The sequence below is a fragment of the Fukomys damarensis genome, unplaced genomic scaffold, assembly GCF_012274545.1.
Source record: "Fukomys damarensis isolate Sample0158 unplaced genomic scaffold, DMR_v1.0_HiC HiC_scaffold_21, whole genome shotgun sequence".
NCBI lineage: Eukaryota > Metazoa > Chordata > Mammalia > Rodentia > Bathyergidae > Fukomys > Fukomys damarensis.
In genome coordinates, this window is record NW_022900933.1 from 19,252,987 (window position 1) to 19,264,688 (window position 11,702).

The 11,702-nt window shown below is 46.8% G+C and overlaps 2 protein-coding genes across 2 annotated transcripts in view; one reads left to right on the forward strand and one right to left on the reverse strand.

Annotated features, from left to right (window-relative positions):
* Nucleotides 1-37: 37 nt before the first annotated feature.
* Ahsa1 (activator of HSP90 ATPase activity 1) lies at nt 38-7,017 on the forward strand. The gene is made up of 9 exons (XM_010645583.3): nt 38-293; nt 1,521-1,711; nt 2,833-2,915; nt 3,344-3,461; nt 4,044-4,132; nt 5,124-5,252; nt 6,032-6,133; nt 6,489-6,540; nt 6,656-7,017. Exons 1-9 carry the CDS (start codon nt 214-216, stop codon nt 6,826-6,828), a joined length of 1,017 nt encoding a protein of 338 aa, XP_010643885.1. The 5' UTR covers nt 38-213; the 3' UTR covers nt 6,829-7,017.
* A 3,417-nt stretch (nt 7,018-10,434) lies between these two features.
* Ism2 (isthmin 2) overlaps nt 10,435-11,702 on the reverse strand; it is a 23,157-nt gene continuing 21,889 nt past the window's right edge. Inside the window, 1 exon segment of the mRNA XM_033766729.1 lies at nt 10,435-11,693. Within this exon segment, the coding sequence (XP_033622620.1) occupies nt 11,427-11,693 (267 nt within the window). The 3' untranslated portion in view covers nt 10,435-11,426.

Below are 11,702 nucleotides of genomic sequence, written 5' to 3' on the forward strand. Positions count from 1 at the left end.
ATTCCGGCAAGGTGGAACGGAAGTAGCCGGTGGGAGTGGGGAGGAGCCGGAAGTTCGGGCGGGGAGGCGGGTGGGGTGGAGGGAAAAGCAAGCTAGGAGGTGCTGCGGCCGCTTCTAGTAGTTTCCAGGCGCTGCCGGGCGGCTGGGACCAAGCGGTTCTGAGGCTGTGACTGCGGCTGCTTGGGGGCTGGTGGCGGCGAGACAGAAAAGCCGATGGCCAAGTGGGGTGAGGGCGACCCACGCTGGATCGTGGAGGAGCGGGCGGACGCCACCAACGTCAACAACTGGCACTGGTGAGGTCCAGCGAGGCAGGCCGCAGGAGCTCCCCGACCAGACTAGGGTTTTGTGCCTTCTAGAACCTGGGTCGAGATAGAGCTGAGGCTCAGGCAGCCCTGTCCTAAAATTGAGGGGTGGGTTCTTACTGTGACAGAGGTCCGTAGTCCCACACCTCTCCACCCACCCAGCCACCGTCTCAGTGTTTGCGGAGAGAGAGGGTCGACGTGGACGGCTGCGTCCTAGAGGAGGAATTTCAGAGACGAGAACATAACGCCCGAGGTGCTGCATCCACCCTGACTGGGAGATGCTTACTACACGTGGCCGGAGGAGTCAGCGAGACCGAAACTCCGTTTGTGCTGGGAAATTGTGGAAGTCTTCTGGGCAGGGCGCTGTAATTCCTATTTTGCTGCTTAACGGTGGAATTAACAATCAGTCATAGGGGACCGCTGCCTCAGTGCGGCGGGAGGAGGTTTGGAACGTGTTCTGCAAGTGCTCAGAGCTCCAGGATGCTAAGGACGCTGAGCCTCTCACCCGGAACTATAGTTGGCGGTGGTGTAACTCGCGTTGCCGGCTATTGTGGTTTGTTCTTTAAAAATTGCCCACCTTGAAGTCTTCCAAAAGTAATGTTTACTTATCTTTGAACTCTTATGAACTTTGTTCGTACTGTTTACAGTATCTATGCTCTGTTACCGCTCCTTTTGCTTGTTTTTGTTTTTATAGCTGATAGGTAGAAAGGCAAAGAGTGATTTTTGTCTTATCTCACTCGCCCTGTCTCTTAACATACACAGAGTACTTGACCTCCTGTTAGTTGTTAGTTTTTAGCACAGTCTGGGTCTGACAGGTCAGAATACTCTGCTATTTGAGGTCAGAGTTATTGGTTTATTCTTACTGGGTTTTTTTTAGCTAAACATTGTGTCCTATGGTCCAGTCTGCTCCTGACCTCAGGAGTATGTGCAGTTTTTCTTTTGGTCAAATGGGGGTGCCATATAAAGCATCAAATATCATCATGCTGAGAATGAAAAGCATAACTTTCCATTTAGTTTGTTGCATTCTGTATAGCACTTGTTAACAAAATGTAATACGTTGTCTTTCTAAAACAAAGTGCCATGTTTGTGAATACAATGGAATAGACCAGTTTTTGCACTTTGCAAACTGTCAGGCCTCCTTCAGGCCTGCAATCTTTTGCATAGCACAGCTTATCCTCCAGGGTACTGCTAGTCCATAGCGTTGTTTCTGTTTTGCAGGACAGAGAGGGATGCATCAAATTGGTCCACAGAAAAGCTGAAAACACTTTTCCTGGCAGTGCAGGTGCAAAATGAGGAAGGCAAGTGTGAAGTGACAGAAGTAAATAAGCTTGATGGAGAGGCGTCCATTAACAATAGAAAAGGCAAACTCATCTTCTTTTACGAATGGAGCATCAAACTAAACTGGACAGGTAAGTAGTAGTGAAGCCATCAGGGAAGAGGTTAACTACATTTCCATTGACCTGTTGAGCTGGAGAAAACAGCTTCTGAGGAGTCAAAAACTCTTGAAGGGAGAAGACAGTGGCTGCTTTAAAGACTTTGGACTGAAGCTGTATTTATTAGGTGCTGCAGTTTCTCTGCCACTGTGGAACACTAAGTAGATTTTCTGTCTGTAGGTCTTATGTGTCCTCAGTGAGGTGGTTTGGCACTCCATCTTGGGGCTTTGGTCTTTGTTGAGACACATAAGGCAAAATTTCCTTGGGCTAGTTACATGTTCCTTATCAATGATTTAAAGGAGGAGGGAGATTTTTCTAGTCTTGTTCATTTTCTAAGATTCCTCCAGTGTGAATCTGACCAGTTAGATTATTGTTCTTATGAAGCTTATGTGTGACTGTAATTTGGGGCTTTATTATTAAGTCTTCTGACTTAATGTCTATGATGATGTTACCTATGTATAAAAGTACATATAGGTAAATGATAAGAAATACATAAATACTATAATACATTGTTTTGCATTGAAAAAGACCTGAAGTTTCCTTGTGATACTGGGCTTCAGCAGGATGGTAGCTTGACGGCTGTTGTGAAATGCTGGAAGGAGGGCCATCTGAAATATCTAAAGGAATGTTACAACACCTTTTATGTCTGTGGTTCACTACCTGGTAAACAGGTCATTGGGAAGTAGCTGTTTGAGGTGGTGTGTTTTCCTAAGCAGTTTGGTTCAACTGAGTGTTGTTTTCTGTCTTTGCCTAGTGTTTCTTGCGGATGAAATCACAGAAAAGAAAAATGAAATTCTTATGATCAGATTGTTTGCTAATATATCAATCACATTGGAATAACTTCATACTAGTGCCCAATCTGATATCTGTCAGCTCCACACTGTAATAACCCAATTGGAATCCAGTAATTAGGTGAAGAAAAAGACATTTGTGTGGCAGGGGGGTTGATTGCACCTGACTTGTAGCATTCCCTCAGACTAAAGAAGGTTAGTCCAGTGCTCCAAAATAAGGTTAAGTAGAGTAGTATTCTGGTAGGAACTTAGAGCAGAGACTTCCTGCAAAGGAGGAGACTAATAACTTTGCATTGCTTTTGACAGGTACCTCTAAGTCAGGAGTACAGTACAAGGGACATGTGGAGATCCCCAATTTGTCTGATGAAAACAGTGTGGATGAAGTGGAGGTTTGTGCTTCCTGATTCCTCATCTGAGTCCTCCCTAGCCTGTTATTCTCAGATGGGAAAAATGACCTGTCACTTAAAATTAATAGCCCAGGCTTGGTCCAAGCATTCAGAACCCCCATCTGAAGAAGATTTTCTTGGTATATGGTACCATTGGAAACTTCAGAGCAAGTGCCCTTTCTTTCTTTCTTCCTTCCTTCCTTCCTTCCCTCTCTCTCTCTCTTTTTACTTTAGTGAAATGGGTTCTAACATTAGCCATGTTTGCCTCAGCAGAGAAGACTCAACAAGGAACACTTAGGGGATTGTGTGAATACTCCAACTCTACCATTTCCTTTGGAAATGTCATCAGTTACCTCATTGATCATCACCCACATCCTGGGATGCGGGTGTCCCTCAATTTTTTTACCACCTATTTCTTATTTTTCACTCAGATTAGTGTGAGCCTTGCCAAAGATGAGCCTGACACAAATCTCGTGGCCTTAATGAAGGAAGAAGGGGCAAAACTTCTAAGAGAAGCAGTGGGAATTTACATCAGCACCCTCAAAACAGGTATCCTTTGAATAGTTACAAATTCCTTTAAAAGGCAGCCTTCTATTTGCCAGTCTTTGAGGAATAGTGGTCAGCTCAGCCCTCCCCTAAAGTCTCATTTGTGTCACTTTGTTCTGGTATTGGTGTTGGAGTACGTACAATGACCATCAAAGGGAACCAGCATAGAAAGTGATGAATTCTTTTAGTGGGAACCATTGTCTGCAATGGTGTGACTCCTTCATTATGGCTGTTCTACAGAGGTTAGGCAGAGGGGAGGAAAGTGACTAAAGATGCATCCATAAGTACTGGCTGTGTTACCCACTGTTGAAGTCACAGAAGTGCCATTCTATGCACTACTTTTGGTAGTAGACCTCAAATACATTTAACAATTGTAATGCTTACAACTGGGTCAAGGTTTTAAGCTTTTAAAGATAATTCCAGTGAATGTACTATATTCTATAGCATATACTCAGGTATTTCTCTGGCATAGATCAGTTGTAAAGTTGTAAAATAACCGTCTTTTCTGCTCACCACTTCATGATGGAAACCCCCATCTCACCTGCCAAGAAATAACTTCCCCAAGTTGGGATTTTGTCTTTTCAGAGTTCACCCAGGGAATGATCTTGCCGACAGTGAATGGAGAGTCAGTAGACCCACCAGGGCAGCCAGCACTGAAAACTGAGGAGCGCAAGGTAAATAGTATTCCACGTGATGGAGAGGGAGCTGTCTACAGAGGGAGTTGAGAGAGTGTCCCCTCATTTTATATCAGCTTTCTCTCTCTGACCCTAACTGTGAAGCCAGTGTAGCCTGTGTCTACTCCTTCTTATCCTGCTTTTTATTCATTTATAGTGGAACCCTGGAACGAAGGGAAGCCATGAGGGACTTCGGAGTATGACTTTTGATTGTACTCCAGTTAGATTATGAGCACAAGATGGTCTTTACCTGTATATATTTTCAGTTATTTTTTCAAATGGTGATGCTGATATTTCATATTTTGATATTAAAGGTATCAAAGGGTTATATCACTTAACTTTACTCATCAAGAAATAGGTCCGTCTCATCTAGAGATAAAGAATTTATGGGGTTCAAGTTGGTTAGGAGCCCTGGTACCCTTTTGTCAGCACAATGAAGAATATTCTAGAATTAGGGAATTCTGGGAAATTGCTTCCAGGCACAGTGCCCACCTCCCCACACCCCCAGTGGGTATTGAACCTAGAGCCTTTATACTGAGTTATGTCCTCAGCCCACTTTTAATTTCTTTCTTTTCTTCTTCTTCTTTTTTTTTTTTTTTTTTTTTAAAAGATAGGATTTTACTAAGTTGCCAAGGCTGGGCTCCAGCTAGGTGGTTTTCCTTCCTCAGCCTTCCAGAATGGTGGGATTACAAGTGTACACCACCATACCTGGCTGCTTCCAGCTGCTGCTGCTGCTGTTTCCTCTTCCTCTTCCTCTCTTCAGAAGTACCTATGGTTTTTCCTATGGCTGATGGGTTTTTAATGAATAGCAGAGTCTTCCTCTTAGAGTGATTCTGGAAGAGTTCTCTCATGACTGAAACATCTACACAAATCCCCTTCAACCCTCCTCAGTAATAGCTTTGGAGGTGAAATTTGTGAGATTACATGGCAAGTTTGTCCCTGAGATTTCACCATCACTCTAAACTGACCGTTTTCATTAAACCTTTCACAGGCTAAGTCTGCTCCTTCAAAAACCCAGGCTAAACCTGTTGGTGTCAAAATCCCCACTTGTAAGATCAACCTTAGAGAAACCTTCTTGACATCACCAGAGGAGCTATATAGAGTGTTTACCACCCAAGAGGTAAGTGTGACCTTCTGTTATTCTAGTGACCTGGGTTGCAGGTCTAACCCCTCAGAAGGCAGGGGAGGCAATAGTGTCTGGATCCGTGAGGCTTCTTTGACACAAGTTGAGTCAAAAGAAAAACACCTGCCGTGCAAGAACTCATTGAAGTGAATTTTACCCCCCTTTCTGTTAGTGTTGTTTTGGGTCATGTAAATGGGAACCACTGACTGAATCCTTTGTTTTTGGTTTGGGTTTTGTTGTTATTGTGGGGTTTTTTGTTTTGTTTTATTTTAGTTTGGGTTTTGGTGGTCCTGGGGATTGAACTGAGGGCCTTCACATTGAACTATACTCTAGCCTTTTTTATCTTGAGACAGGGTCTAGCTAAGTTGTTAACTGCTAGACTGTAACTTTTTTTAGATCCTCCTGCATTGGCCTGTCAGAGTACTGTGATTACAACTAGACCTCAGCACGCCTGACTTGAATCCTTAGAAAAATGAATGGCCAGGCCAGGGATTTAGCACAGTGGTTCCACTGCCTGCCTCCTCACAAGCGCAAGGACCCAAGTTCGATCCCTGGTACCAAAAAAGAAAAATGAATGGCCCAATGTAATGATATCATGGATTTAGAAAGAATTACTAAAGGCAAAGCCTGGTCTGTAATGGAACAAAAGACAGGGAAGCCCAGACCTTGATATTGGGCAGAATGGCATCTTTGGAAATGAGAGTTAAAGCTGGCCGGTTTCAGCTGTCCCTGTGTCCCATTGAAATCCATCGTCTTCTCCCCATCCCCATCCCCAGCTGGTTCAGGCCTTTACCCATGCTCCAGCGATGTTAGAAGCCGACAAAGGTGGGAAGTTTCACATGGTAGATGGCAACGTCTCTGGGGAATTTACTGATCTGGTGAGTACTTGGGGGCCCCAGTCTCAGTTTGTAGCCTCCCTGTGGTGGTCAGACAAGTGACTTCTTTTCTGTGCCTTTTTTTCCAGCTCAGAGGGTAAAATTTAAGACTAATTCCTTTGGTTAATAAAACCATTTTGTTTTGGGCCAGGGAGTTAGCTCAGAGGCACTGCGCCTGCCTGGCAAGCTCAAGGTTCTGAGTTCGATCCCCAGTACAAAAAAAAAAGTTTTGTTTTATTTTTCAAAAGTCCTACAGTTTGAATTCTCTTGCAAGTAATGCAGTAGTACAGATGGCCAGCACTAGCTAGTATTAGATATGTTACAGTCCAATGTAGGCTGAGCTCTTTGATTATTTTAGGTTCCAGAGAAACATATTGTGATGAAGTGGAGGTTTAAATCTTGGCCAGAGGGTAAGTGAGCATGTCTGTTTATTACCGTTGTCCCCAGCATGCCTTTCTGCCTAGTTGTAAACCTACATGGAAGCCCTGGATCTGAACCACAATCCCTTCCGCCTTCCCCACACAGGGCACTTCGCCACCATCACGTTGACCTTCATTGACAAGAATGGAGAAACTGAGCTGTGCATGGAAGGCCGAGGCATCCCCGCCCCTGAGGAAGAGCGGACGCGGCAGGGCTGGCAGCGGTACTACTTTGAGGGCATTAAACAGACTTTTGGCTACGGCGCACGCTTGTTTTAGGGCTGGCAGTTGGGGGCTCCAGCCCAACACTTCTGACTGGGGCTAGTGACTCACAGGATTGCACCATCCCCACTGCTAACTTGGGGCCGGGGCCTCTCCCTCCACATATACCTTGGGTTTGTGCATGTTTTCTGCTGGGTGGGATCAGAGGGTGATTTCTCTTTTTCTGTGTACATATGCTAAATAAACATAATTTTAAAAACATACACATCTGAAACCTGTGTTCATTGGGTGGGTGGTATTGAGTTCCCCTGGAGGTTTTGAATTTTAAAGAGGGGCAGGTGCTTGAAGGCCTGGGCTCTATTCTGGGTGAGAGTAGGTAATGAAGAGGCACTGAGGAAACCTGCTTCTCACTACCGGGCATCCTTGAGCTAGTCCAGCTTAATCCTGCAAACTGACAAAAAGCTGCCTTTTTACCAGCACAAGTAAAAGAGAGCGCAGAAAACCTGTGGCAGCTTTACTGGAGCACTTGTGCACTGGATGGGAAACAGTTCTCCTCCCACCGGCTTATTTAATCCCCATAAAGCCCTAGTGAAATATAGGTACTGTCATTTATTTCACAAAAATTTAAACCTTGGGTTTCCTTATACATATTCTGTAGGTAAGCTCATAAACAGCACAGATCCAACAGCTGATTGAGCAGGATTGGGATTTGGGATAAGGACCATTACTACATAGTCCAGGCTCAAATTTAAACACTGCTGCTGCCATGTTGGGCTCATACCTGCAAAGACACTGCCTTTTTAGTACATTGGGTAACCTTCCTGGATAGAAAATTCCGGATCTTCAAACTCTACAAGCCCCCCAAAAGGAGAAGACAGCATGGTAGGTGGCACAGTGCTGTAATCCTAGCTACTCAGGAGAATGAGGCAAGAGGATCACTAGTGTGAAGTCAGCCTCCAGCACCAGGAAAAAATGTCTTTAAAGTAGTTTTAAATTCCTAGTACCATTAAATATTATTGAGCACTGGCTCTGTGCCAAGTGCTGCGGTTAGACACATTCTAGTAGAGCTCAGATTACCACAGGGCAGGAAGAAGAAACACCTGAACAGGGAGAGTCACTTTCCCAGACAAGCCTGCTCTGGCTTCTTGCACCCCAGTGTGAGTCAGTGCCCTCTAAGTCAGACCACTACCTCCTTCAGCTGCAGCTATTTACCTCATCTAGTTTTGCCTGTTTCATTAGGTGGCAGACCTGCAAGCTAATCCTACTTGACTTGGCCAAAATGTAGTTAGAAAATCTTCATAGAGTTATGATCTGGGTCATCTAGACCCCTAAAAGCCCTCTTTGGCTTGATGTAACAGATGAGTGCTGGACTGAATTCATTGACACCTAATTGGGCATTACATCCGCCTCCTAGAGGTCTAAAACTACATATAGGTTGAGTCAGATCAACACAGAGATTATTAACAAAAACCTGGAACCCTGACTGGCAAGTTAACAGTTACAGAATACTCTGAGGAAAGTGTGAAGACGCTCTCCGTGACAGCTCTCATCTCCAGCACCCTCTTAACTGATAACATTTCAGGTGGCCATCTGAATCTAAAAAAGCGGAATGGTGCTGCTAAAAATAAAAGCTCGGACTTGGTTTGAATGATAACCATTCCGCTTCCTAACCAGACAGGCGGATTCCTTACCTGTCAAATGGACGTGGCGAGTGCCTTGTGGAAGCATTTCGTGTGACATACGTGGGAGCCCCTGCGCCTGGTGGCAGTAGCAGAAGGTGCTTGCTGACTTGTGAACTCACAACCCCAAGTGTTTTTCCTTAAACCAGAACTGACATTTCAAAACACTGGCTAGACCAACAGTTCTCCACACCTGAGAACCACACAGGGAACCAGCTGAATGCAGAAAAGTGGATCCACTCCTAGAGATTCTTACTCGGTAGGTGTGTCATGTAGCCCATGAGCCTGCATCTTAACTCAGGTGATTCTTATACCAGGGATACATTTTGTGATGCATCAACCTGCAAAGAAAACAAACTAATGGAGGAGGCAAAGCAGCACATCCAGGGCCTTACTGTGACTAATGGGGCAGAAGTTCTGAAGCTTTCACTTTCTGGAGACAGGTGCTAACCTCGGGCATGGTTTGTACCTTCGGTTGCTTCAAACCCGGAAGACTCAGTTTGACCGGTCTTGCCTCACCTATGGCCTTTGATAAGGCAAACAAGAGGGGGAAGACTAGGCAAACCCATCTTGCTAAGGTAGAAACACCGGTGTGATGGTTTTCATTCTAGATGCTGGGCCCTGGATGAGCTCCTGCTGTTGGGGACAAAAGGAACAGCTGTTCAAGCCAGTGAGGTGACAGGCACTGACCCAAAGGGAGTGGGAGGGACCCTCTCTGATTTCATGGGCCTCCTGACTCTGATACTGGCCCCTCTAAGCCCTCTTTCCTGGGGTCAGTGACCCCTCCTTTGGCGTTGCTCCTCCCACATTGGTGTTCTGTAAACTGCAGCCACCTGTACCACTCCCTCTCTCCTTTGCATAGCTTGAATAAATACTATTTCCAAGCTAACTTACTCCACAGCCCCTGCAAGACTGCTTTCCTGCCCATTTTTCTTTAGTTTCTTTTATCTGTGACCTAACATGGCAGCAGTTTTGTGTGTTGCTTATAATTTTAAATTCAGTTTGGGTAAGACAACCATTAGGTATCAGTTCGATTTAGACAGTGTATTTACAAGCCAACGTAAGTTCTAAAAGAGAGTAGGGGAATTTGTAGTTCTGTAAATACAGAGTCTGGGATGTCTCTACCTTGTTATTTTTGTAAGTTTCTGCCCCCCCAAAATGACTTAAGCAAGCCAGATACAGTGGGGTGTACCTGTAGTCCCGGTTACTTGGGAAACTGAAGTGAAAGGATCATTTGAACCTAGGCATTCAAGGCCAGCGTGGGCCACACAGCAAGGCCTCAGTCTCAAGAAAGAGGAAAAAGTGAAACATGCCTGTGCTAATCTTATGTGTGTGCGGTGCTAGAGATCAAACCCAGGGCCATATATATGCAGGGCAAACACTGCCACCAAACTGTAGTCCCAACAGCAGAAAGAGTGTGAATTTGGCTTTTATCTGGTGATGGAGATCTGCCTTCTCTGATCCTTTAATATTCTAGTTGCTCTAGTCGCCCAGGATGAGAGGAACAACTTACCTTCAGGTATGATGTGAAGGGGAAGCATCTGGTTCTCTGAGCTTCTCCAGGGGGTGTCCTTCCTTCACTCTGATTCCTGACCCCCTCTGTCCTTCCTCCCATGTCAAGGGAGACAGTGGAATGCATATCTGGCAAGGGTACCAATGAAGGCAGTATACAGGTGTGCCTCTCATTTTCCAGGTGTAGTCCTTCAGGCAGCTGTTTGGCCCCCCTCACAGCTAATTACTGGGAGACCACTTCCCTGTGGAGCAAATGCAGTTTACCTGTGTGACCAAAGTTAAGTGTGGATGTGCCTCCGAGGTCCAGCCAGCTCCTGTCTGACCTGAAGGTGGCCCATTACAAATGTCATATGCTCACCCCGGCAACCCAGGGGCTGTCTGCCTAACTGGTTCGGGACAAGGGGCCAGGGTTGGACAATTACAAACGCAGACCCGTCCTTCATCAGACAGAATTGGAAAATAAAGTGCTTTATTTCTGAGGATCCCAGAGAGCTTCAGGACAGCTGTCTAGAAGTCCCTTACCTTTTTGGGAGGCTTTTATGAACAGGGACAGGTGGGGCTTCAACATCTCAGCCCTCTAAAAGGCAAGGAAGTGTGTCTTGGGGGATGGGAGGAGGCCAGGGAGAGGAACAGGATGTGCTCAGAGAGCTGCTTTTTCCTCCCAAGTCTGAGCCAGTGTGCTCGGTGACACCACAGTGGTGTAAATCTAACAGAAACTACCCAAATGCTGCAAATCAGTCCCTCCAATGGATTGCTGATTTACAATCACCACAGGCACATGAAACCTTCCGGAGCCCACCCCAAACCCTGCAAATCCCTCCCACTGGATAGGACACAAGGCACTGAACCCATTCCCTGCCTGGAGTGTGCATCATTCTGTCTGCCCACTCAGGCACCAGGTTAACCTGTGTCTTCCCGAAGAGGGCAACTCGGAGCTAAGACGCCCTCCTGCAGTGGTTCCTGGCAGGGAGGAGGACCGGGATGAGAGGGGCATCTACACCATCCTTCAAGGAAGTGTGGTCACCAAGGTACAGGCCCAGCAAGGGGCGGCTGTAGGGCCAGATGACATGAGTGGACTTTCTTATTGTCCCCTCATTCCCCTGCTCAGCCAGGATGAGGGTCTGAGAATTTGCAGCAGCTCCTGGCAATCAGGACGGATCTGGAATGCTGTGGCCACTCCTGTGTGCAGAGCCAGGGAAGAGGAGCCCAGGCTATGGCAGCTTTTCCTGGTAGTCAGGAGAGGATGCCCCAAGAAACATGAGGGCACACACATGTCCACCACACCCCCAGACTCTGGGCCCTGTACACCCATCAACCTTCTCCCCCACAACACACCCAGGGGCCCTGGCCTGCCTGGAGGTCACAGGCAGGGGACCTGCAGTGCCAGACAACCTCCCACAGTTGAGCTTGGGCAAGGGTGGGGAGAGGGACTTGGGAGTGCGGTTCTCCAACTCAGCACCTTCCTTAGTACTCCTTGGCCTCCTGTAACTGGGCCAAGTACTCCTCCTCAGGGGGGTTGTCGGCGCAGGCCCGGCCATTGTTGGGCGGCCGCACAGTGTGGTAGCGGCTCCAGTCCCCCTTGCACAGGATCCAGGGCAGCGTGTCCACTTTGAAGTGCAGCTCCGGGTAGAAGTCAGTGCTGACCAGGTCGGGAGCGCCCGCGCCCTTGCCGCGGGTCAGCAGCAGGCTGCCCTCGTCCTAGCAGCAGTGCTGGGCGGCCAGGGTGCTGCTCTCGCCCGA